Below are 26229 nucleotides of genomic sequence, written 5' to 3'. Positions count from 1 at the left end.
ATCTGGTGGAGAGGGAGGTGGGAAGGGGGATCAGGATGGGGAATACATGTAAATCCATGGCTGATTCATGTCAGTGTATGGCAAAAACCACTACAATATTGTAAAGTAATTAGCCTCCAACTAATAAAAATAAATGGAAAAAATAATAATAATAAAAAATAAAAATAAAAAAATAAATATTACTTTCTTACCTCCAAAATAAAATTCACCTTTAAGGTGGGATGTGGTCTCCTAGTGGACTTCCCAGGTGGTGCTAGGGGTAAAGAACCCACCTGCCAATGCAGGAGATGGTAAGAGGTGTGGGTTCGACCCCTGGGTCAGGAAGATCTCCTGGAGAAGGACATGGCTACCCACTCCAGTATTCTTGCCTAGGGAATCTCATGGACAGGCAACAGTCCACTGGGTCACATAGAGTCAGACACGACTGAAGTGATTAAGCACGCATGCATACACGTGGTCTCTTAGTAAATCTTCTTGTTTCTTTAACCTCCTTCTGTCTTTCCCCAATCTGTAGGTTTGGCAATCAGTTCAGTTCAGCTCAGTTGCTCAGTCATGTCCGACTCTTTGCGACCCAATGGACTGCAGCATGCCAGGCTTCCCTTGCATCACCAACTCCCAGAGCTTGCTCAGACTCATGTCCATTGAGTCAGTGATGCCATCCAACCATCTCATCCTCTATTGTCCCCTAATTGTATTACATGTCATTTTCCTTCTGTTTTATATCTCTTAGATTTTAAATATAATTGTTGGTTTCATATTAGTGATTTGAATTTGTCTTTTTTCTAGTTTGTCTAAGAGCCCCTGAACCTTCTGCTACTCTGAGACTTTCTGGAAAAGTTCTTTTTTGTTGTTGTTGTTTTCATTTATTTTTATTAGTTGGAGGCTAATTACTTTATAATGTTGTAGTGGTTTTACAGAATAAGAGACACGGAAGTGGAAAAGTTCTATAGGAAGAAAATTATTCTCTTCTTTGTCCCACCCTAAAAGCTAGTTTTTCATTGTTGAAGGGAAGAAAAAGAAACGAGCAATTCAGTAATTCCTTGTCACTTGACATTTTCTCAGGCACAGTTCTGAGATAACACTGTATCACAAATGTAAAAGTTTTGAGATTTTTTTTTTAATGTATGAGCTATTCAGGTTTAGTTGCCTTGAGCAAAAGAGGAGAGCAGTGCCTCTCAGCCCCCTCATTGATAGATCTAGTGGGTGTTCATGGAGTAGTGCAAAAAAGGAGACCAGTGTTTGTGCCATTCTCTCAATATTGTAGATTGTGAGAAGTCTATTCCCTTTAAGCACAGCAATAATTTGGGCAAAGGCCAGATGCCATTTTTGTCCTTCCTGGTCTGATTCTACATTTTCTGAGCCTTGATCGTGAATATGACACTGTTTTCCAGGCATGTAGTTCTAGTGACGAAGAAAGGATTTCTGAATCTCACTTCAAAGATTCCTAGATAAGACCGAGTAGAAAATAAACTCTCTTCTTTATCTTTATATCTTGTTCTTGAAATTCACATTGGCATTTTTATGTCATTATGGTTCCTTTACTTTCTTACAGACTACTTTTCTCTTTTCAGCAGCTGCTATATGTTTGTGTCCCCCCTCCAGATTACTATTTTGAAACTTGATGCCCTCTGTGAAAGTATTAGGAGGTGAAGCCTTAGCAGGTGATAAGGTCAGTGAGGCTGCTGATCAGGCCCTTTATATAAGAGGCCCTAGATGGCTCCCTTGCTCCTTGCACCATGTGAGGTTACAGCAAAAAGATATCCATCTAGAAGGCAGATTCAAGAGAGTCTGCTGGCGTCATGAACTTGGCCTTCCCAGCCTCCAGAAGTATGAGAAGTAAATGTTTGTTGTTTATAAGGTACAACAAACCTTATGATGGGTTTGTTACAGCAGCCTGAGTGGGCTGAGACACCAGCTCCTCTTCATCCTGCTTCAAGATAGGGGAACTTTTCGAAAGTCAATGCTATCTTTCAATTTTACTTGTCAGTTGTACCTCAATAAAGCTGAAAAAAGTCAATCCCAACCCTTGGCAAAGCAATCTGCAGTTCTCTACTCCGTGAGCTCTATCCCCAATGTTAGTAAGAGCTAATCCTTTGGGGCACCCATAGCATTAATAGCTCCGTACTATATTCTATGTAATTGTTCACATATGAACTATAAGCTTTTTTTTTTTTTTTTAAAAAAAAGCATATTTAATTGTTTATTTGGCTATATCAGGTTTTAGTTGCAGCATGCGGAATCTTTTGTTGTGGTACATGGACTCTCTAGTTGTGCATGGACTCAATAGTTATGGCACTCAAGCTTAGTTGCTCTGAGGCATGTGGGATCTTAGTTTCCTGACCAGAGATCGAACCAGTGTTTTCTGCATCACAAGGAGGATTCTTAACCATTGGACCACCAGGGAAGTCCCAACTATGAGCTTTTTCAGGGTAGGGACTTTGTCTTGTTTTTCTTCATTCTCAAAGAGCCTGTAACATAGTAAGTTAGTGAATAATAATTTTGGCACCACCTTATTCATAGAATTCACTAGTCTTCATTCACTTATAGAGCTTGTTCACCTTTATAGAAATGACTCCTGAATCCTGCCTCCATATTTTGCTGTGCCAATGCCCCATGTCAACTTCTGCTCTTCCAGAAGACAAGCCACACATACATCCAGAATTACGATTGTGTATTTAGTTTGTTCTCTATTTCTAAGCTTTCTTCTTGAGTCTCCTATTACTTTTTAGTCATGTGATCCTGGTGATTATCAAGGAATTCCTGAATCTCATTTTAAGCATTTCACTAATGTGAGGGTCTGAATATATGTTTATATCTATAGATCTGTAATTTTAGTAAGTTTTGAGAGACATGGTGTATCTTGTGACCTAATGTTACATTGAATTATAGGTATATTTACAGGAGTGTCAAAGGTCCTGATACTTTTTGAATCCTGTCTGAATCCTGTTTGAGCTGTTATTCAGGTAGCTGCATGACTTTGAGCTGTTACTCAGGTAGCTGCATGACTTTGAAAACCCACAGAGTAATTAATTACTATTTCAAGGCACATACTAGTAAATTAAATCACATTATTTAAGAGGTAGTAAAACAAAAGGTACATAAGAGTGTTCTGATTACTTTTAGATGGTAGTTCCTTAGGCTTTTGTGTTTTTTCATTGATTGGAAAACTGTAAAAAAAAAAAAAAAAGAGGAGGGGGAGGAGATTGGTATGACATCATTAAGAAAACAGCTAATGTCTGCTATGACTATCATTTAATAAAAGAAAAGAAATATTAATGCCAGAAAAAATGGGAAGATATGACCTCAGTATAAGGCTCAGTCTTTAAAATTGAATAAATTAACTTTTAGTATAGACGTCTATGTTTTTCATTTTGCCATGTATGAGGGAACTTATATAGTGAATTACAACTGGCATATGGTCTAGCCTTTGAGATATATTGCTCTAGGCTAAGCTAAAGCAGTCAGGCTGCTACTTAGGTTACCATAATTGTGAAAGGCTGACAGTCCATCCCAATGTTTCATCTAATTTGTGATAGATTGCATTTTCTAAGATGGTCGCATCTCTCATCCCACTGCTCTTCTACAATGTGATCGTGACATTCCTCACATAGAGAGGTGGGTCTCTGTTCTCTCATCATGAACCTGGGCAGGCCTGTGACTACAGTAGAAGTAAAACTATGTGACTTTCATAGATCATAAAAGATAAAGATGATACAGTTTCTACCTAGTTTTCTTGAGATGCTGGCTCTTGGAAACCAACCTGTGGAGAGACTATATGGACAGGCACTGAGGCCCAGCTCATAGCCCTGGCTGAGCTCCAGCCAGCAGTCATCAGTGATGTGCGTGAGTCGTCTTGGAAGCAGATCCTCCAGTTGAACCACCACAGCTGGTGCTGTGTGGAGCAGAGACAAGCCTCTGTTGAGCCATGCCAAAATTGTAGATTTCAGCCAAATAAATAATTGTTGTTTTAAACTACTAAGGTTTGTGTCTGTTTGTTATGCGGCAGTTTATAACACATAAATTCTAGAACTTGGAAGTGAGAAATCCACATAACAAACCCTAAAACATATGGCATTGCCTATTGGGACTGGGTAGTAGACAGAAGCCGGAATGGGCTAGAGGAGAGTGTTAGTGAAAGCCTGCAGAGCCTTAGATTATTAGCAGAATCTTTGAGGCTGTCTGGGAGGCTCTTGGGGCTTCCCTGGCGGCTCAGAATTCTCGGTAAAGAATCTGCCTGCAATGTGGGAGACCCAGGTTTAGTCCCTGGGTCGGGAAGATCCCATGGAGAAGGGAATGGCAACCCGCTCCAGTATTTTTGCCTGGAAGATTCCATGGACAGAGGAGCCTGGAGGGCTACAGTCCGTGGGGTCGCAGAAAGTCGGACACGACTGAGCACAAACTCATGCACGGGAGGCTTGTAGTGGGAATTTTTAGGAAAGAGAGGAAAATGTTATTAGAAGCTAGAGAAAAGGTACCTTTCTTACGTGATGGTGGTGAGTTTGGCCACACTTTCATCCAAGTGATGAACTCAGTGATCCTGCTCAGAACTTTTCCAAATAGTGTTCAGTTGCCACCTGTATTCTCCTACTAAAATTGGAGAGGAATGAGCCTAAAAGGAACAGTTCAGTTTTAAATAAAATTTAAAAGAAATACAAAGGATTCAGTATTTGCTAGACTTGAAAATAAAATTAGTTCTCATTCCTAGCCTTTGTAGATGGCAAAAAGTTATCAAACTAAGAGGTGGCTGCTGGGAAAAGATAAAAATCTGAGGCAGGATTGTGAGGTCATTGGCTAAGACCTCAGTGATATGTAGGTGGTATGTCATTGAAGTGTTCAGACTCAAAAAGGCTTTGCTCAGCTTCAGACTTGAGGTGGGCTTTCTCAGTGCAGCTGGAAAGATGGCCTGTAGCTGCACTAGGGGTTATCACCACAGCTAAAGTCAAATGGAAAGAGACCAGCTGTCTCTCGATAATAGTATACACACACACACACACACACACACACACACACACACACATATATATCAAGGCATCATCTGATTGGTCTTGAGTCTCATGCTCTGAACCAACCATGGTGTTAGGGGGACAGAGAGCTATGACTAACAAACCTGTTTTGTGCCTGTCTCTGTCAGACAGGGTAGTCTCTCATTAGAAGATGGAGTTTGGGTGAGACTGACTGGGAAGCCTCTCAGTTCTCAACTCTCAAAATCATCAAAGTATTCAACTGGCTCTACCACAAATCAGAAGTGTAGAAGTTTTAGTCACTCAGTTCTGTCTGACTCTTTGTGACCCCATGGACTGTAGCCTGCCAGGCTCCTCTGTTCATAGAATTCTCCAGGCAAGAATACTGGAGTGGGTTGTATTTCCTTCTCCAGGAGATCTTCCCAACCCAGGGATCAAACCAGGGGTCTCCTGCATTGCAAGCAGATTCTTTACCATCTGAGTCACCAAGGAAAGTACTATACCAAAAAAGGTGAAATATAAATTTATTATTGCCTTTTTTTTTTTTAGCTTTATGGGAAATATTGTTGTGAGAGAAATTGGTCACCTCTGTGTATTCTAGTTATGTGCTATCTCTAGCTCTCAGAACCATATGTAATCTAGAGCTGAGTCTGAATTTTGTTCGGGGTTTCTTGAGGTATGGGTATTTTTCCAAAAGCCATGGAGAATCTGACTTTTAAAATGTAAAAACTGCATGACTCTTACTTGTAGGGTCTAGGTGAACCCAGTGAGCCTGAGGGGATAGCAGTGGGATAAGAACTAGACAGAACTGGAGGGACATTACTCAGAGTGATCTGAGGCATGACAGTTTAGGAGAGAAATCAAGGTGACAAGCAATAGAGATGAGGTTAAGATGAATATGGGAGAAAGAGTAGTGAACTTGGTAACCAGAAAGGCTCAATAAGGGCAGGTTGGGAATGAGTAAGGAATGGGTCTTTCAGGAGACAGCCTGTGTACAAGACAGGTTTTAGAAAAGCATAGTCCTCAGGATTTATGGTAGGAATGGGTCCAGTGACATAAAAGAACTACACCAGACAACAGCAACAAAACGTTGTAAAGGAAATATTTTGGGAGAATGGTGTGTGAGTGCTAGTGGTGGTTGTTGCAGTCAGGGCAGACATAGAGCTGTTGACTGAAACCAATTAGTCTCAAGAAGGAATTGGGGCTTCTATGTGTCAGAATTTCCTTGATACAGTGATGGAGAAGATCGATGATAGACGAAGTCATCTCATTTTGGTGGTGTTATCCTCGGTGCCCTGATTAGTGTGGCACAGGAATGAGAGAGTAGAATTTCATTGTCACAGAATAACTCTCTTCAAAGTAAACTACAGGTTGATTAATAACTGGTTCATTTGTTTAAATTTATACTGTATTTGGTTTTAATGATCAGATTTGGCGTAAAAAAAAAAAATCACATTGGGCATCACAGAATTTGGGACGCATTTGTCCTATGAAGAATGTCCTATGTAGCCTATTTGTCATTGGCTTTTGGCTTCTTCAAATCAAGGACCAAAAGCCAATGACAAAGAGGAGTTAAGGAGAAAGGGGGGAGTGAGAAACTCCATGGAAAAGAAAGGAGAGGCAGAAAAAGAGAAAATAGAAAAGGATGAATGAAAAAGTCAGAGGGGAGACAAGGCAGTTGAAAAGGATTAAGGTTGAAGAAAGAAAACCAGAGTATATATTAAACCATATAGGAAGAAGTTCTATCTACATGGTCAATGACCACTTCAGCCATTACACCAGGCAAAGAAAATCAGTTAAAACAGTTATGTATATAGACATAGCTTGAGCATTAAGAAATGCAAGTTTCCCTGGGGACACTTAAGCTTCTTCTGGATTGGGGGTGGGCATAATGTTTGTAGCCAATCAGAATGAAAGTAAGTTGGGAAGCAACCAATAGGAATTAGGCATGGAAATAGCTTTCAGTGTGATATCAGTTGGCAGATATCATGCAGAGCTGAGCATGTTATGTGATTTTCAGTGCCTTCACCTTGGTTTCAACTCTGAACCTGCTTAGCCTTGGCTGAAGGTATTGCTGGTTATGAAAGTTTGGAGAACTTGATTTGGGAGCAAGGCTGTCCTGACAAGTTGGGTAGTAGGCTGTGAAGGTGCCGAGGATGTGAGGTGCTGCTGGAGGGACAGGTTTCAAGATAAGTGTTTTGAATCCCATTTCTGGGCCATCTTCCACTTCACGTCAGAATCACTGTGACTTTCAGACCCAACAGATGCAAAGCAAAGATCCAGAAATTATTGGGGATACTTCAGGAACCTCTAGGAATTTTAGGTTAAGGGTAGCTGCAAGGGAGAGAAAAAGAGAATGAGTCCTCAGGACCTTCATATCTATTTATGCAGACAAGGTCCCACCCAAGGGCAGCAGCTTGAGGGGGTGGGTTGGGTCCTGGGGTTGAAATCAGCCTGTTATTCACGTGCTAAGCTGTGTGCCCTATTGTTAGCAAGAGGAACTTTTTCTAATTCACTCAAAGCTACCATATGATCAGACCTCAACTTTTGTCTTTTTCCTTTGTTTTTAGGTTATTCACATCCTTCTGCACCCCCATCCTTAACCAATAGGACTCAATTTTGACCTGTTTCCCATTTGCCATTTTGGAGTTGGAGGGGCCTGAGAGTTGAAAAAGGGGCAAGAAATTTGCAATAGTAGAAGAAAATTCTAGAATGATTTGTACTCCCAGAGAAAGAGTTCTTCCTCAAAGAGTTCATCCAGTACTTATGGAGAGCCTGTTATGTGCCACATGCTGTGTGCACAGCCTTAAGGAAAATTAATAGTTGGCCCAGACCCTCAAGAAACTCCCTGTTCCATGGGGAAGACAAACATTACCATATTGTACAATAAATGATACATGCAAAAATCAATACCATCTCTCCCCGATACATGTGTAGCAGTATCAGGAAGAAACACAAACACTGCTCTTAGTGTTCCCATAGAACGTTCTTAGAGCAGAGGTGGAACAGGAGGTATTAATTTGTACCTTATGGGCTCAGATGTGAGTGTAGCATAATCTTAGGTAGAAAGAATGTGGATGTATTGGATCCAGTCACATGGTCTTCTTTTTTGTGTATCATAACAGGTTAGTCTGTACTAGTGAAAGTGTCAACAGTAAATCTCATCCAGGTTCATCAACTGGGACTGATAAAACAATGTCAAAAGCTAATGTGTCCTTCTGGGTACAAAAAGAAGGTAACAGACCTGATTTACTCTGTGGAAGGGCCGCTGACTACCCTGTTGTGAAGGGACATTTCCTGATTCTTGTATGGTCCACGCTTGTTTTGGGAGGTAGGTGATTGTTTTTTACATCTCATCTTTCCTCTGACCTCTGAACCTTTCTGCAGAAAGTGATCACAATTACAACAAAAGAGGAAAACCAATGAGATTATATAAAAAGTCTGATCTCTACTATGCTCCTTCATTCATTCAGTGACATTTGCTGAGCATAGCAGTGTGGAGGATATGAAAGTTCTTAGCCTCAAGGAGACTTTTCGTGGGGGAGACAGGCAGACGCATAATTGCAATGCAGTGTCATTATTATAACTGTAAAGATATAGTCCAGAATCTCTGGTAACAAAGGAGAGGGAGAGCTTTACACTGCCTGGCTTCATTCTTGCCTGCCAGGCCTAACTTGACCTAAATATCTGGGATGAGGGGAGGGCAAATAGAACCCAGATACATGGTTCACAATTTGCTTAGTTAACATCTTCACTTTTGTCCATTCTACTATGACTTTTGATGTGATTTTTCTTTAGGGAAGATGTACCATTCCACCCCCTGGGGAGAATTAGGAAAAGTTTCACCTATAAGATCTCTTACACAATGATAAAGTATTCAATAGGCATGAAGAATGATATTCATGCAGGTAAAATAACATATTAAAAATCATAGATGCTTTATTCCATAATTCAACACAAGTGATTAGAGAACATTTTCTAGTTCCCTCAAAAATTTTTTCATTTGGGCAAAATGTCAGCTGGTTTAAAATGCTCTCTGGAACAAAAGTGAAAGTTTTAGTTGCTCAGTCGTGTCCAACTCTTTGCCACCCCATGGTCTGTCTGTCCATGGAATTCTCCAGGCAAGAATACTAGAGTGGGTTGCCATTCCCTTCTCTAGGGGATCTTCCCATCTCAGGGGTTGAACCCAAGTCTCCTGTATTGCAGGTACATTCTTTACCAGGGAAAACTGGTTCAAAGACTACAAAGAAGCAACAAAGCAAACACCCATGAAGAACTTCAATTTTACTCCCACTAGGGAGTGAAATTGCTTTCTCTGGGGTCTTTAAAATGCTCATCATCAACCTTGGCCCTTTTTGGTACAATGAATTACTGCTGACCATGAATCTCACTAGCTTTAGATCTTTTATGATTACATAGAGACAGGTGCTCCAGTCAGTAAAGGGCATTGCAGAAATTGCTTGAGAAACATTTCTTTGGCTAACCTTATGCATATGTATTCAAAAAATATTTACTGATGTGTCATGACCTGTAGGTGAAAGGCAAGAAATACAGATTCTGAGATGCCAATGAGTCTCACCTTAGGCATAAGTTAACTGGATTGTAGTCTATGTATTGCCTCTGGAAGTGATGAGCTGAATAATCTTAGAGTAGGAAGTTTTAGGGGCTTCCCGGCTAGTGCTGGAGACGTGGGTTTGATCCCTGGGTTTGGAAGATCCACTGGAGGAGAGCATGGCAACCTACTCCAGTATTCTTGCCTGGAGAATCCCATGAATGGGAGAGCCTGGTGGGATACAGTCCATGGGGTTGCACAGAGTTGGACACAACGGAAATGACTTAGCACGCATGCACGGAGGGAGTTTTAAGGCAAGAAGCTTCATATAAACAGAATAGCTAGTGTCTTTTGACACTTAATTGGTAAAGGAAGCTTTCCCTATGATTAGATTCATTTAAAAGTATTTCTGGTGTTTAAGAAAACTATAGAATATATGTTACTATAGCTTAGGATGAGTAGTGATTAACTGGTAGTAAGACATTGCAAGGTGGCGGAGTAGGAGGACATGTGTTCATCTTCTCCTGTGATAACTCCAAAATTACAACTCAGTGCTGAACAACCATTGGCAGAATCTTGGATCCCACTGAAAAAAGATACCCCATGTCCAAGGGCAAAGGAGAAGCCCCAGCAAAATGGTAGGAGGGGTGAAATTGCACTTAGAATCAAACCCCATACCTGCCAGAGATGCTTGGAGGGCTCAAAGAAAATGTTCTGCATACCAAGAGATGCCACAGAGACTGAGCCAGACCTGCCTTTGAGTGTTTGAGTGTCTCATGTGGAGGTACGGGTCAGCAGCAGTGGCCTGCCACAGGGGCAGGGGCTCTGGGTGCAGTAGACCTGGGTATGGCATAAGCCGTCTTGGAGGAGGTCGCCATTAACCCCACCATAGAGCTGCCAGAACTTACAAAGGACTGGGGAAACAGACTGTTGGAGGGCACAAACAAAACCTTGTATGCACCAGGACCCAGGAGAAGGGAACAGTGACCCCACAAGACATCCAGACTTGCCCGTATGTTCAGGAGTCTCTGGCAGAGGTTTGGGTCAGTGGTGGCCTGCTGCAGGGTCAGGGGCACTGAGTGCAGCATTGTGTGCATGGGATCTTTTGAAGGAGGTCCCCATTATCTTCATTACCTCCACCATAGTTTGGCCTCAGGTCAAACAACAGGGAGGGAACACAGCCCTGCCCATCAACAGAAAATTGGATTAAAGATTTATGGAGCATGACCCCACTCATCAGAACAGACCCAGTTTCTCCCTCAGTCAGTCTCTTCCATCAGGAAGCTTCCGTAAGTCTCTTATCCTTATCCAAAAGGGCAGAGAGAATGAAAACCATAATCACAGAAAACTAATCAAACTGATCACATGGACCACAGCCTTGTCTAACTCAGTGAAACTATGAGCCATGCCGTGTAGGGCCATCCAAGACAGACAGGTCATGGTGGAGAGTTCTGACAAAATGTGGTCCACTGGAGAAGGGAAGGGCAAACCACTTCAATATTCTTGCCTTGAGAACCCCATGAACAGTATCAAAAGGCAAAAGGATAGGACACTGAAAGATGAACTCCCCAGGTCAGTAGGTGCCCAATATGCTACTGGAGAAGGAGAAATAACTCCAGAAAGAATGAAGAGATGGAGCCAAAGCAAAAACAACACCCAGTTGTGGATGTGACTGGTGATGGAAGTAAAGTCCAATGCTGTAAAGAGTAATATTGCATCGGAACCTGGAATGTTAGGTCCACGAACCAAGGCAAATTTTGGAAGTGGTCAAATAGGAGATGGCAAGCGTGAACGTTGACATTTTAGGAGTCAGCGAACTAAAATGGACCGGAATTGGTGAATTTAACTCAGATGACCATTCTACCTACTACTGTGTGCAAGAATCCCTTAGAAGAAATGGAGTAGCCATCATAGTCAACAAGAGTCTGAAATGCAGTACTTGGATGCAGTCTCAAAAACGACAGCATGACCTCTGTTTGTTTCCAAGGCAAACCATTCAGTATCACAGTAATCTAAGTCTATGCCCCAACCAGTAATGTTGAAGAAGCTGAAGTTGAATGGTTCTATGATGACCTACAAGGCCTTCTAGAACTAACACCCCCAAAAGATGTCCTTTTCATTATAGGGGACTGGAATGCAAAAGTAGAAAGTCAGGAGGTGCCTGGAGTAACAGGCAAATTAGGCCTTGGAGTACAAAATGAAGTAGGTCAAAGGCTAATAGAGTTTTGCCAAGAGAACACAATGGTCTTAGCAAACACCCTCTTCCTACAACACAGAGAAGACTTATACATGGACATCACCAGATGGTCAATACTGAAATCAGATTAATTATATTCTTTGCAGCCAAAGATAGGGAAGCTCTGTACATTCAGCCAAAACAAGACCAGGAGCTGACTGTGGCTCAGACTGTGAACTCCTTATTGCCAAATTCAGACTTAAATTGAAGAAAGTAGGGAAAAGCACTAGACCTTTCAGGTATGACTTCAGTCAGTTCCCTTACAATTATACAGTGGAAGTGAGAAATTTAAGGGATTAGATCTGATAGAGCGCCTGAAGAACTATGGATGGGGGTTCATGACATTGTACAGGAGGCAGTGATTAAGACCATCCCCAAGAAAAACAGAAATGCATAAAGGCAAAATGGTTGTCTGAGGAGGCCTTACGAATAGCTGAGAAAAGAAGAGAAGCGGGAAAAAAAAAAAGAAAAAAAAAATGAGAAGAGAAGCGAAAGGTAAAGGAGAAAAGAAGAGATATACCCATTTGAATGCAGAGCTCAAAGAATAACAAGGAGAGATAAGAAAGCCTTCATTAGTGATCAATGCAAAGAAATAGAGGAAAACAATAGAATGGGAAAGACTAGAGATCTCTTCAAGAAAATTAGAGATGCCAGGGGAACATTTCATGCACGGATGGGCACAATAAAGGACAGAAATGGTATGGACCTAACAGAAGCAGAAGATATTAAGAAGAGGTGGCAAGAATACAAAGAATCAATTCAGTTCAGTTCAGTCACTCAGTTGTGTCCAACTCTTTGCGACCCCATGAACTGTAGCACGCCAAGCCTCCCTGTCCATTACAGACTCCCGGAGTCCACCCAAACCCATGTCCATCGAGTTGGTGATGCCATCCAACCATCTCATCCTCTGTTGTCCCCTTCTCCTCCTGCCCTCAATCTTTCCCACATCAGGGTCTTTTCAGATGAGTCAGCTCTTCGCATCAGGTGGCCAAAGTATTGGAGTTTCAGCTTCAACCTCAGTCCTTCCAGTGAACACCCAGGACTGATCTCCTTTAGGATGGACTGGTTGGATCTCCTTGTTGTCCAAGGGACTCTCAAGAGTCTTTTCCAACACCACAGTTCAAAAGCATCAATTCTTTGGTGCTCAGCTTTCTTTATAGTCCAATTCTAACATGCATACATGACCATGAGAAAAACCATAACCTTGACTAGATGGACCTTTGTTGACAAAGTAATGTCTCTGCTTTTTACTATGCTATCTAGGTTGGTCATAACTTTCCTTCCAAGAAGCAAGTGTCTTTTAATTTTATGGCTGCCATCACCATCTGCAGTGATTTTGGAGGCCCCCAAAATAAAGTCAGCCACTGTTTCCCCATCTATTTGCCATGAAGTGATGGGATCAGACGCCATGATCTTAGTTTTCTGAATGTTGAGCTTGAAACCAACTTTTTCACTCTCCTCTTTCACTTTCATCAAGAGGCTTTTTAGTTCTTCTTCACTTTCTGCCATAAGGGTGGTATCACCTGCATAGCTGAGTTTATTGATATTTCTCTCATGTTTATTCTGTGTATAAAATATAAAACATTGATATTTTATACACAGAATAACTGTACAGAAAATATCTTCATGACCAAGATAACCACAATGGTGTGATCATTCTCCTTGAGCCAGACATCCTTGAATATGAAGTCGAGTGGGCCTTAGAAAACATCACTAAGAACAAAGCTAGTGGAGGTGATGGAATTCCAGTTGAGCTATTTCAAATCCTAAAAGATGATGCTGTGAAAGTGCTGCACTCAATATGTCAGCAAATTGGGAAAACTCAGCAGTGACCACAGACTGGAAAAGGTCAGTTTTCATTCCAATCCCAAAGAAAGGTAATGCCAAAGAATGCTCAAACTACCGCACAATTGCACTCATCGCACATGCTAGGAAAGTAATGCTCAAAATTCTCCAAGCCAGGCTTCAACAATACATGAACCTTGAACTCCCAGATGTTCAAGCTGGTTTTAGAAAAGGCAGAGAAACGAGAGATCAAATTGCCAACATCTGCTGGATCATCAAAAAAGCAAGAGAGTTCCAGAAAAACATCTACTTCTGCTTTATTGACTACGCCAAAGCCTTTGACTGTGTGGATCACAACAAACTGGAAAATTCTTAAAGAGATGGGAATACCAGACCATCTTACCTGCTTCATGAGAAATCTGTATGCAGGTCAAGAAGCAAGAGCTAGAACTGGACATGGAAAAACAGACTGGTTCCAAATAGGAAAAGGAGTACATCAAGGCTGTGTATTGTCACACTGATTATTTAACTCATATGCAGAGTATATCATGCAAAATGCCAAGATGGATTAAGTACAAGCTGGAATCAAGACTGCCGGAAGAAATATAAAAAACCTCAGATACACAGGTGACACCACCTTTATGGCAGAAAGCAAAGAACTAAAGAGCCTCCTGGTGAAAGTGAAAGAGGAGAGTGAAAAAGTTGGCTTAAAGCTCAACATTCAGAAAACTAAGATCATGGCATCCGGTTCCATCAGTTCATGGCAAATAGATGGGGAAACAACTGAAACAGTGGCTGACTTTATTTTGGGGGGCTCCAAATCACTGCAGATGGTGACTGCATCCATAAAATTAAAAGACCCTTGCTCCTTGGAAGAAAAGCTTTGACCAACCTAGACAGCATATTAAAAAGCAGAGACATTACTTTGCCAACAAAGGTCCGTCTAGTTAAGGTTATAGTTTTTCCAGTAGTCATGTATGAATGTGAGAGTTGGACCATAAAGAAGGCTGAGTGTGGAAGAATTGATGCTTTTGAACTGTGGTGTTGGAGAAGACTCTTGAGAGTCCCTTGGACTGCAAGGAGATCCAACCAGTCCATGCTAATAAACGAGATCAGTCCTGGGTGTTCATGGAAGGACTGATGTTGAAGCTGAAACTCCAATACTTTGCCCACCTGATGTGAAGAGCTGACTCATTTGAAAAGACCCTGATGCTGGGAAAGATTGAAGGCAGGAGGAGAAGGGGACGACAGAGGATAAGATCGTTGGATGGCATCACCGACTTGATGGACGTGAGTTTGAGGAAGCTCTGGGAGTTGGTGATGGACAGGGAAGCGTGGCGTCCTGCAGTCCATGGGGTCACAAGGAGTCTTATACAACTGAGCGACTAAACTGAGCTGCTACTTTGAGGACAGGAAATTTCATTTTCATGATTTCTCTTCATCAGATCCAGAAGCAAGATACCCAGATAGTGCCACTGGGTTGGCAAATGGGAGGTTTTTGGAACTTCAAAATTTTCCACATTCACATGACTGCAGTCTCATTATTTGTGTCTTATACTAAGAGATAGTGTTATATAACAGTTGTCAGTTATTTCTTCATAATGATATGACATTCAGAGGAAGTTTAAAATCAAATACCTAAAGAGAGATAATAATAAATTGTTTGAAAACTATACCTTATGTCCAAATAACACATACATGTATTTTTTATTTTTTTTAGGACTTCTGAGGGCATTTTTAAAGAATTCTGAAGTCATTGTCTTGACGATTCTTTCTCTATTTGGACTTTTAATAGGACAACTGGCCTACGATTTTGTTGAGGTAACTTACATACGATAAACTAGAGGATAGACTAAAGATCAAAGACCAAAAACAAGGTCAACTCCTGTCTCCGTACCTGAATGAATGGATTTTTTTTTTATGTGAACAGCTACTGAGGAAAGTTTACCTAGTATTAAAGTTTTTGAAAACGAAAAACCATCCAAGAAAGGAAACATGAATTAGAGAGGCTTAAAATAGTAATTTGAAAGTGAGTAAATCTAATTGCCTTCTTGGATTCCTCACCGGCTGCCTTTGGTCCTTGCTCCTGTTTCCTTTCTCTGTACATACAACTGGACTCTCTCATGTTATTGTCTTCAACACATGCAGGGACTCTAGTTGCCAAAGGCTCAGTTACTGTCGTGATGAATTATGATTACTCTTTTCTAACTGCCAGATTAAATGCAAAACATACATCCTACAAAATATTACTTTGATCCAAGAAAAACTTTGTTAATTTATTGACACGATTTTAAATGTACAGCAGCAGAGTTCAGTTCAGTTCAGTTCAGTCACTCAGTCGTGTCTGACTCTTTGCGACCCCATGATTCACAGCACACCAGGCCTCCCTGTCCATCACAAACTACTGGAGTTTACTCAGACTCATGTGCATCGAGTCGGTGATGCCATCCAACCATCTCATCCTCTGTCGTCCCCTTCTCCTCCTGCCCCCAATCCCTCCCAGCAACAGGGTCTTTTACATTGAGTCAACTCTTCACATGAGGTGGCCAAAGTATTGGAGTTTCAGCTTCAGCATTAGTCCTTCCAATGAATATTCAGGACTGATTTCCTTTAGGATTGACTGGTTGGATCTCCTTGCAGTCCAAGGGACTCTCAAGAGTCTTCTCCAACACCACAGTTCAAAAGCATCAATTCTTCCACACTCAGCCTTCTTTATGGTCCAGCTCTCACATCCATACATGAGTGCTGGAAAACCATAGCCTTGACTAGACGGACCTTTGTTGGCAAAGTAATGTCTCTGCTTTTGAATATGCTGTCTAGGTTGGTCATAACTTTTCTTCTAAAGAGTAAGCGTCTTTTAATTTCATGACTGCAGTCACCATCTGCAGTGATTTTGGAGCCCCCCAAAATAAAGTCAGCCACTGTTTCAGTTGTTTCCCTATCTATTTGCCATGAAGTGGTGGGACCAGATGCCATGATCTTCTTTTTTTGAATGTTGAGTTTCAAGCCGGCTCTTTCACTCTCCTCTTTCACTTTCAAGAGGCTCTTCAGTTCTTCTTTGATTTTTGCCATAAAGGTGGTGTCATCTGTGTATCTGAGGTTTTTGATATTTCTCCTGGCAATCTTGATTCCAGCTGTACTTCATTAAGCCTGGCATTTTGCATGATGTACTCTGCATATAAGTTAAATAAGCAGGGTGACAATATACAGTCTTGACGTGCTCCTTTCCCAATTTGGAAGTAGTCTGTTGTTCCATGTCCGGTTCCAGCCGTTGCTTCTTGTCCTGCATACAGGTTTCTGAGGAGACAGGAAAGGTGGTCTGGTATTCCCATTTCTTTAAGAATTTTTCACAGTTTGTTGTGATCCACACAGTCAAAGGCTTTGACATAGTCAATAAAGCAGAAGTAGATGTTTTTCTGGAATTCTCTTGCTTTTTTGGTGATCCAACGGATGTTAACAATTTGATCTCTGGTTCCTCTGCCTTTTCTAAATCCAGCTTGAACATCTGAAAGTTCACAGTTCACAGTACTATTGAAGCCTGGCTTGGAGAATTGAGAATTTTGGGCATTTAGGATTGTAAAAGCCTCTTGTTATTCTTTGAAACACCACCACTACAACTGGCATCTTTTGAGTGTTAACTGTGTGCCAGACTCCCTTTTAAGTTCTTTGGTTTTTTAATTTTAATGTTTTATTAACTTACTGTGCATCCTAAGTCACTTCATTGTGTCTCTTTGCAACCCTATGGACCATAGCCCATAAGGCTCCTCTGTCCATTTGATTCTGCAGGCAAGAAAACTGGAGTGAGTTGCCATGCCCTCCTCCAGGGGATCTTCCCAACCCAGGTTTCAAACCCACATTTCTTAACATCTCCTTCCTGGCAGGCAGATCCTTTACCGCTAGGCCCACCTATGAAACCTGTATTAACTTATTAACTCTTGAGTTAATTAATTTCTCCTCAGAGCAATCCAATGAAAGTAGGTACTCTTTTCCCATTTTACTGATGAGGGAACTGAGGCACAGAGATGTTAAGTAGTGAAGATTAAACTGTTGATTGGGCCAAAGACTTTTTAGGATATATTTACTACACTTCAGTCATTGTTGCTGTGTTTTCTATTCATCTGTATATAACCTTCATGATTTATATCCTATATATACAATCTATACTATTATCCATGTATTATTTTTATCTACTTAATTCACTGAAATATTTTAAAATCCTAAGCAAATGTCTGTGAAATCACAAGTACCCATGCAAAGGTCTTTCTCCCACTCTTACACAAATTAAAATAATTACCTAACAGTCAAATAAAAAAGTACCACCTAAAATCACCTTGGGGTAACTGATGGTGAAGTACCATTTTTGAAAACACTGATTAGTTACCACAAGCAATGTTTACATAGCCTAAAGTCACACATATTTCTGGTGAATAGAGGACTATGCATTTATCTCATGTGGATGGTTAGATCAAGAAATCTACCACAAGACCCCCAGGACTGGCATTGTAGGTTATCTTTCATTAGTTGCAAATTGGAATATTGTAAAATTCATATTGATTGGCAGATCATCAACCTAATTTCTAATACTTCAAAACGGTAACAAAGTAATTTTTTGTTTGCCTTTGTTTAATTAGATGCACCAAATTGTCTACCCGCTTCTAAGAACATCAAGTTTTTCACTTTATTGTTATTTTTCACCTTTAATTATATTTATGGCTGCTTTGGATGTGGACTTCTATATACTCAAGAATGTGTTTTGGCAGGTAAGAACACATTTTAAGACAAAGTATGGTCCATTATTCCTTATTCATATTGACAGAGAATCTGTCTAGAGAGATTAATAATTCACCAATCTCACATTAATGTTTCACCAATCTCATATTTTTAGTTGTTTGACTCTTTTGCTGTGCAGAATCACTAATTAAAGAGAGTTGAGGGGAGGGAGAAGGAATAAATATTTGCTGATCTGTAAGTAAGATTAGTTACTGTGACTAAGGCACTGAGTTAATATCATCTCCATTTCACGTAAGACAACTATAGTTCAGAGGTCACAAGACTGACCAATGGCAAAGCCTGGGTCTGAACCCACCTCTGACTGCCTCTCAGCTGTGTCTGTAGATTTGTCCATTTTCCATTTTATGCCTTCCTCTTTTTTTGTTAATCATACTTGCCAGATTATTTTTCTTTTCAAATTGTTTTCTTTTCTTTTATTTATTTATTTTTATTTTCTTTGATTTTATTCTGTACTTTTTCTAATATCTTGAGCTAGGTATTAGTTGATTGACTTTTAGCTTCTTTTATTGTTGTTATTTTGTGCATTTAAAGTTTGAAATTTTCTGGTAATAACTTTTTAGCTTCACCCCACATGTTTAAGTCTTTAGTATTTTCACTCAGCAATAAAAAAGAAACAGAATATTGATAAGTAGAATATGGAGGAATTTCAGATGTATTATGATAAAAGATGGAGAAGGCAATGGCAACCCACTCCTGTACTCTTCTTGCCTGGAAAATCCCATAGACGGAGGAGCCTGGGGGGCTGCAGTCCATGAGGTGGCTACGAGTCGGACACGACTGAGCGACTTCACTTTCACTTTTCAGTTTCATGCATTGGAGAAGGAAATGGCAACCCACTCCAGTGTTCTTGCCTGGAGAATCCCAGGGACGGGGGTGCCTCGTGGGCTGCCGTCTATGGGGTTGCACAGAGTCGGACACGACTGAAGTGACTTAGCAGCAGCAGCAGCAGCAGCAGCAGCAGAATAAGAGAAAGAAACCAGGCTAGAAGGGTACCTATGGAATAATATAATTCCATACATAGAATTCCTTTCCTTCTAGCAAAGGCAAATCAATACTTTGGAAAACAGATCATTGGTTGCCAGGGAGCAGGATGAGGGAAGAAATAAAGTGGCAACATGAAGAAATTTTTGAGTGTGATGGATCTGTTTTGTTTTTTCATTGTGGTCATGTTTACCTGACTACATGCATTTGTCAAAACTCATATAACTATTCAGTCAGAGAGTGAATTTTACTGTATGTAAGTTAAAGATAAATTTTTTAAAGATCAAAAGAAATAGATTTGAATTTATCCGTCCCATGTGATTTTGTACTTTTAATTTATAATGCTTTTCCTTTGCTTTTCCTCATTCTTTTTCCCTTTCTCAGTCAATTGATTCAATTTTCTTTATTCTTTTAAAAAAATTTTTTCTTTATTTTTTTTTCCTTCTTCTGGTTTAAAAGTTTTGCAGTCTATTGCTCTTTTTAAGGCAGGCATTGTTGATTGCCTGTCCCTTTCTTTCTCAATAACGGAGTGACTTACTGTATGTATAGTGTGGTAGTGGGCCGAGTCTGAAATAGTGCTTATTTCCTGGCATCCCTGACAGGTGTGGTAGTGTCAGAAACCTATTGGACAACGAAATGTATACAACAATTTGCTAACTATGGATTTTTCCAGAAAGCCCTTAATAAGGGGACCGAGTCAGCTGGGGTGTAGTTTTCGTCCATTGTTGCCTGCCTGGAGCCCTGTAGATCATCACTGTGGAAACAAGGGAATGCTTTGTATGGAGGCAAGAAAAATTTGCACTCCATCTTAGAACATTTTGATGTGGAAAGCTGTTAATCTTGAATAGCAACAAGAAAGATGGGTGCATTGATCTTCTCATAGGTAGAATCGTTTGGAAGGGATGGTTTCCTATCCTATCTTTCAGAGGGTTTTTGTAAAGATAGATAGAATCTTTATAATCTGATATTTCATATACTCAGATCAAACACTGGAAAGCAGAGATCTGCTGTCTTTTCAACTATGCATAGTATCTTAGTAAACTAGAATACCTTTTAAAGTTATCTTCCCGAGTAATTGTATAAAATATATAGCAGGATCTGATTCTTCCATGAGTAAATGCAGTCATGCCATGCTTACATGTCAAATTTAATACTGTATTGTGAATTGGTTTCACAGGTCTTCTTAACTGGATTAATTAGCTTTGCTACAGCATTCATCATAATTGGATATGTGGTTCTGAAATTCAATAAACATTCATGGGATTTGGAGTCTTGCCTCCTCTTTAGCATGGCCCTTGGCATTACAGATCCTATTTATTCTGTGAATTCACTGAAAACTATTGGTATGTTGGATTTATTTCTCTCTCTTATTTTGAAGATATGAGGATAAATTTCCTTTTGATAATATTCTTGAGTGAATTGTGCATCCAGCAGAGTAGCCATTTTGTGCTGTTTCTCTTGGAGGAGTATGCAAAATCAATAAAGCAACCCAGGACCTGGGATAAATAATCTGAAATAATTTTTTTCAAGGAGAAAATGTTATCTTTCTAGAAGGTGATTAAAATTGGTATTCTATTCCATTCCACTGAGTTCTAAGCCACAAGCTAGAGATTTGGCACTATATCTTTGCAGCACTTTTCAAAAGTCCTGGGTACTTCTTGTTAGAAAGGCCTTTATTTTAAAGCAGCTAGCTTTGGGCAGGTGGGAGAGGGAGCTTATTTAGAAGTAATGAGGTGAAAGCATATTCTGACAAATATGTTATTCAATAAAAGCTTATTCCCAAGAGGGCTAGGGGTTCTGAACTACTTGCCATATTATTTGGTAAAAGATAATTTCACTCTGAAATAGCTGTTGTCATGTTTTATTCACACAGCAGTAAAAAAACATAATGTGGTTAGATGTTGTTATTTCTGATTTTGACTCAGAAATATTTACTTAACCAATTTTAAGGTTTCAATTATATTTAGTGGAAATATATCACTTTATGATAGGGTGGGATACCTACCTTCTGGCAGGTGATATCCCCTTCTATACATATTTATACTTACAGTTGAGAAAACATAAGAAGTTTTGACACTTTTGCTGGTGATACTATAAATTGTCACTGGATATTTCTCAAAGAGTCTGACCCTATCTTCTTTTTCTCTCTCATTTTTCCCTGTAGGTGCAATATTTTTCTGTCTTTTCTCCATCTGTTTTTCTCTCTAAGCCATTTGTATTTGCCACTTGTTTTATTCACCTCATTATCTTCCTGCTCCGCTTTCTGCAATCTCTTAACTGTAAGAGGCTCTAATAAACTATAAACTTTATTTATTGCAGTTTCTATATTCAAAAATTTTTTCAAATAGAAAGTCTTCCATTTCTTTACAAGAAAACTATTAAAGGTATTTGACTCTTAGTTGATATTTTCTTTATGCCAGTTATACTCAGATGTTACATAGTTCTGGATTCAATGATGTCTTTACCTTTGTGTGAATTAGATAAAAATGATCCTCTATCTAATTGTTGTAATACGTTATCTTTTTTAAGGAAAAAAAATATATTTTTTGCCATGTGCTTAAAATTGCCAGAATATGTTACAAAATGGCAGTTCCTACACTGTGAGTGTTTCTTCATTTGATGTGGTGCTCTGGAGCACTGTGAAACCTGCACAGTCTGAGTCGAGGTGGACTGACTCACTGAAAAAATAATGGATGTTCACATACAAGTTAAAAGGAACCTGTCTATTACCTATTTTAAAAGAACGCAAAGGCTCAAACAGTTTTTACTTTAAAATGAATCTGAACTAGGAGCTTGTAAAGGGATAAAATACAAAGTTTTAGTATGACCTCAATTTAAGTAAAAGGAATTATATGCTTTGAGAATGCCTTCCACATTCAAGTGGTTTTATCTGGGTCATGGAATTACAGATGATTTTTTGTTTTATTATTTCCTTTTAAAAATTTTACAGTGAATTAATGTATATAAGTTAGTTCACATTAAGCCAATAAAAATGTGGGGAGTAATTCTTGTGGTATTTTACTATTAACAATAACTATACATCAAATTCAAAACCTTATACAGTAAACCTTATGCTCTACTTGCTCCTGGTTGACTTATTGAATCTAAGGGAAGAATTAAAGGATTTCTTGACCAGCTAAATCAAATGTGCCAATAACCTTCAAACCTGTTTAACCAGTATTTTGTGTCTTCTGTCATAGTCAGAATTAATAGCAAGTAGTAGTATAAGATAATTATTATTTACCTTGCCTTTTATTTTCTTTGCTTTCTAAAGAAAGAAAGCAAATTAAAATTGGCTACAATAATGAGGCACAAAGAAAAGAAATAAACAGCCCGAATATTGATCCATAATCAGGCACTGAGTTATCAGAAATTCTGTATCATCCTGGTATCTATCCTATCTTTCAGAGGGTTTTTGTAAAATAGATAGAATCTTTATAATCTGATATTTCGTATACTCAGATCAAACACTGGAAAGCAGAGATCTGCTGTCTTTCCAACTATGCATAGTATCTTAGAAATAGTAATAATGAGAACCCTCAGATATATATTTTTAATTATTTTGTGTTTCAAAATATCAAAGGGAAAAAATTAGAATCTTCATCAGATCATTTCTGCTTGCATTAAAAAAGTGTTGTTTAATGTGATCAGTTTGGATTTTAATGCAATGAAATATATTAAATAGCTGCTTTTAAAAAACCATGTAGTTGTATAATTCTTTCTATATCATTTTGTATTTACATTAGGCTGCATAATGCACCACTATGTGTCATATGTTCTTAAATTTGAGTTTATGCTTTTAAGTAAAAGAAGTCCAAGGCTGGCCTGCAATTCCATGAAATCATTGAGGACACTGGATTCCTCTATATAACTCCTGTAGTTAAGATGGAGTAACAGGATCAGGTCTGTGAAGGATGGGTGCTGGAGAAGAGTTGGTTGATGACATGTTGTAAGTTGACCAAGATGAAAAGGGAACATTTCCCAAGGACAGAAAAGGCTCTGAGGTATATGAGAGGGTAATGATGACAAAATACTAGTTAATATATGTTGAGTGTTGACTATGTGACAGTCACCATGCTTAGTATTATATACTTTGTTCATTTTTGTGCTCAGGATAGCACTTTTTGGTTAGTACTATGAAAGGCAGAATAGCTTAGTGTTTTGGCTAGTAGACGGGGTAGTTATAACCCCATCTCTACCCCTTGCCAACTATATGCATGCGTGCTAAATCGTTTCAGTCTTGTCTGACTCTGTGTAACCCTATGGACTGCAGCCTGCCTGGCTCCTCTGCCCATGGGATTCTCCAGGCAAGAATACTGGAGTGGGTTGCTATGCCCTCTTTCAGGGGATCTTCCCCACCCAGGGATCAAACCCAAGTCTCTTGTGTCCCCTGCATTGGCAGGAAGGTTTTTTACCACTGGTGTTGCCTGGGAAGCCCCTACCAACTCTGTGATCTTGGGCAAATATCCTAACCTATATTTACCTCAGTTTTCTCATCAGTAAATGAGGGTAATAACAATTTATACCTCATGAGGTTGTTAATGAGTAATCAATGAGATTATGTAAATCTTAAAGAATTGCCATTCTTATTGAAATACTTCAAAAGTAGATAACTGAGATTCTCTACAGTCTTAATTTAACAAAGATTCAGAATTGGACTTGAATTTAAAATCTCCAGTGTTAATGCCACCGCTGTTGATTTAGTTTCATTTAAATAACATCATATGTCTTTTAATTAGTGTTCTTATTTGAAATGTGTTTTTTAACACTTAACTTGAATTTAATTTGTATCTTTATTAAAGTTTTAGAGTTAAATGATATATTAATAAATTTGCTAATAAATTTATTACTCACTCAGTTCAGTTGCTCAGTTGGGTCTGACTCTTTGTGACCCCATGGACTGCAGCACACCAGGCTGCCCTGTCCATCACCAACTCCTGGAGCTTACTCAAACTCATGTACATCAGGACGGTGATGCCATCCAACCATCTCATCCTCTGTCATCCATTCTCCTTCCACCTTCAATCTTTCCCAGCATCTGGGCCTTTTCCAATGAGTCAGTGCTTCGCATCAGGTGGCCAAAGTATTGGAGTTTCAACTTCATCATCAGTCCTTCCAGTGAATAATTAGGACTTATTTCCTTTAGGATTGACTGGTTTGATCTCCTTGCAGTCCAAGGGACTCTCAAAAGTCTTCTCCAACATCATAGTTCAAAAGCATCAATTCTTTAGCACTCAGCTTTCTTTATGATCCAACTCTCACATCCATACATGACTACTGGGAAAACCATAGATTTGATTAGAGGGACCTTTGTTGGCAAAGTAATGTCTCTGCTTTTTTTTCTTCCAAAGAGCAAGGGTCTTTTAATTTCATGGCTTCAGTCACCATCTTCAGTGATTGTGGAGCTCAGGAAAATAAAGTCTGTCACTGTTTCCATTGTTTCCTCATCTACTTGCCATGAAGTGATGGGACCGGATGCTATGATCTTCATTTTTTGAATGTTGAGTGATTTCATTAATATTTGCTATATAAATAAATATCTTTGTTAAATTAAAAAATATGGAGTAACAGAGACTAGACTTACCTTTCTGCCTGAGCCAACTAAAAAGCCAGACAAAATATATGAAAATGAAAAATAGTTCTCAGATAGTGGACATCAGGCCATGCGGGACAGCAATACTCAAGAAAGGAAAAAAGAAGTATGTTCTTGATTGCCCTTACCATAGCTTAATTACCTGGAGAGAGTTTCTAGGTCTTTGTGCAGGGAAAGGTAACCTAGCTGGAACTTGGTAGTTTCTTTGAGTTGAGGAGACCTAGAGTTGGGAGTCCAGGAAGGCCAAAGCAGTTAAAGTTCATGGAGCAAATTGCTGCAGGAATGAAAGCTGTACTGAAGAAGGAATTTTGAGAGCTACCCACTTGAGTCTTTGGGTGAGGGAGTGCTCATTAATGCATGCATGTGAAGAAACTGCACAATGCTAGGAATGAAAACACTCAAAAGAATCAGAGGGAAGAATCCCTTTCATGTTCACTACAGCCAAAGTGGAAAACCATAATAATTCGTAGGACATCAGATAAAGGACTCCGAAGGGTATTGCCTCAGTAGCGGGGAAAATTAACCTTTGACTAAAGGCTGCTCTGGCCCTACCTAACAAATCTAAAAAACAAGCCTCAAAAGGGTCAAGATTGTTTCAAAGTAACAACTGCATTACAAAGCAAAGCTCAAGAATATGAGAATACAAAAACATACAGCACCTGATTAGGTAATAATACAGTTATGTTATCTTAATAAAAAATTGGAAGACATGCAAAGAAGCTGAAAAAATGGCCCATAAAGTGTACATAAACAAGTAGAGATAGACCTAGCAATGCTGCAGATGGTAGATTCAATAGACAAATATATTAAGAGACTTGTAACTATATTTCATTGGTTCAAAAAGTTAGAAAAAGATTGAGTATGGGGTAGAATTGCTCCTGTCAGCTTACGAGAGCCAGTTTTTAAATCAATAGGAATTTTGCAAGCCAGTGGTTAAACTTTTGGTAGCTTTGAATTAGTTATGGTAGGAGTGTTTACATATTAAGTTGGCAAATGCTACAAATCAGTACAAATGAGGCCTTTTTTGACTTTGGAAAGCTGGTTTATCAGTACACCACTGGACATGGTAGATATAAAAGAGACCTAAATAAAATTTCTAGAGATGAAACCCACAATGTCTGAGATGAAAAGTACACTGGATGGAATCAGATTAGACACAGCATAAGAAAGGATTAGTGAACTTAAAGTTCAAAGCTCAGTCGTGTCCAACTCTTTGTGACCCCGTGGACTGTAGCCTGCCAGGCTCCTCTGTCCATGGGATTTTCCAGGCAGTGTGGATTTTCCATACCGGAGTGGGTTGCCATTTAGTGAACTTAAGATGTAGTAATAA

The 26229-nt window shown here is 39.5% G+C and overlaps 1 protein-coding gene across 1 annotated transcript in view; it reads left to right on the top strand.

The window, feature by feature from the left end:
• The first annotated feature begins 8156 nt into the window (after positions 1-8156).
• The window catches only part of SLC9C2 (solute carrier family 9 member C2 (putative)), an 83410-nt gene continuing 65337 nt past the window's right edge, over positions 8157-26229 (top strand). Inside the window, exons 1-4 of the mRNA XM_043922930.1 lie at positions 8157-8292; positions 15255-15355; positions 18166-18294; positions 20484-20649. Coding sequence (XP_043778865.1) covers positions 8157-8292; positions 15255-15355; positions 18166-18294; positions 20484-20649 — 532 coding nt within the window. The remainder of the gene's footprint in view (positions 8293-15254; positions 15356-18165; positions 18295-20483; positions 20650-26229) is intronic.

The sequence above is a fragment of the Cervus elaphus genome, chromosome 14 (assembly GCF_910594005.1).
Source record: "Cervus elaphus chromosome 14, mCerEla1.1, whole genome shotgun sequence".
Lineage (NCBI taxonomy): Eukaryota > Metazoa > Chordata > Mammalia > Artiodactyla > Cervidae > Cervus > Cervus elaphus.
The sequence above is the reverse complement of the archived record's forward strand: the minus strand, read 5'-3'. Positions and strand labels throughout refer to the sequence as shown.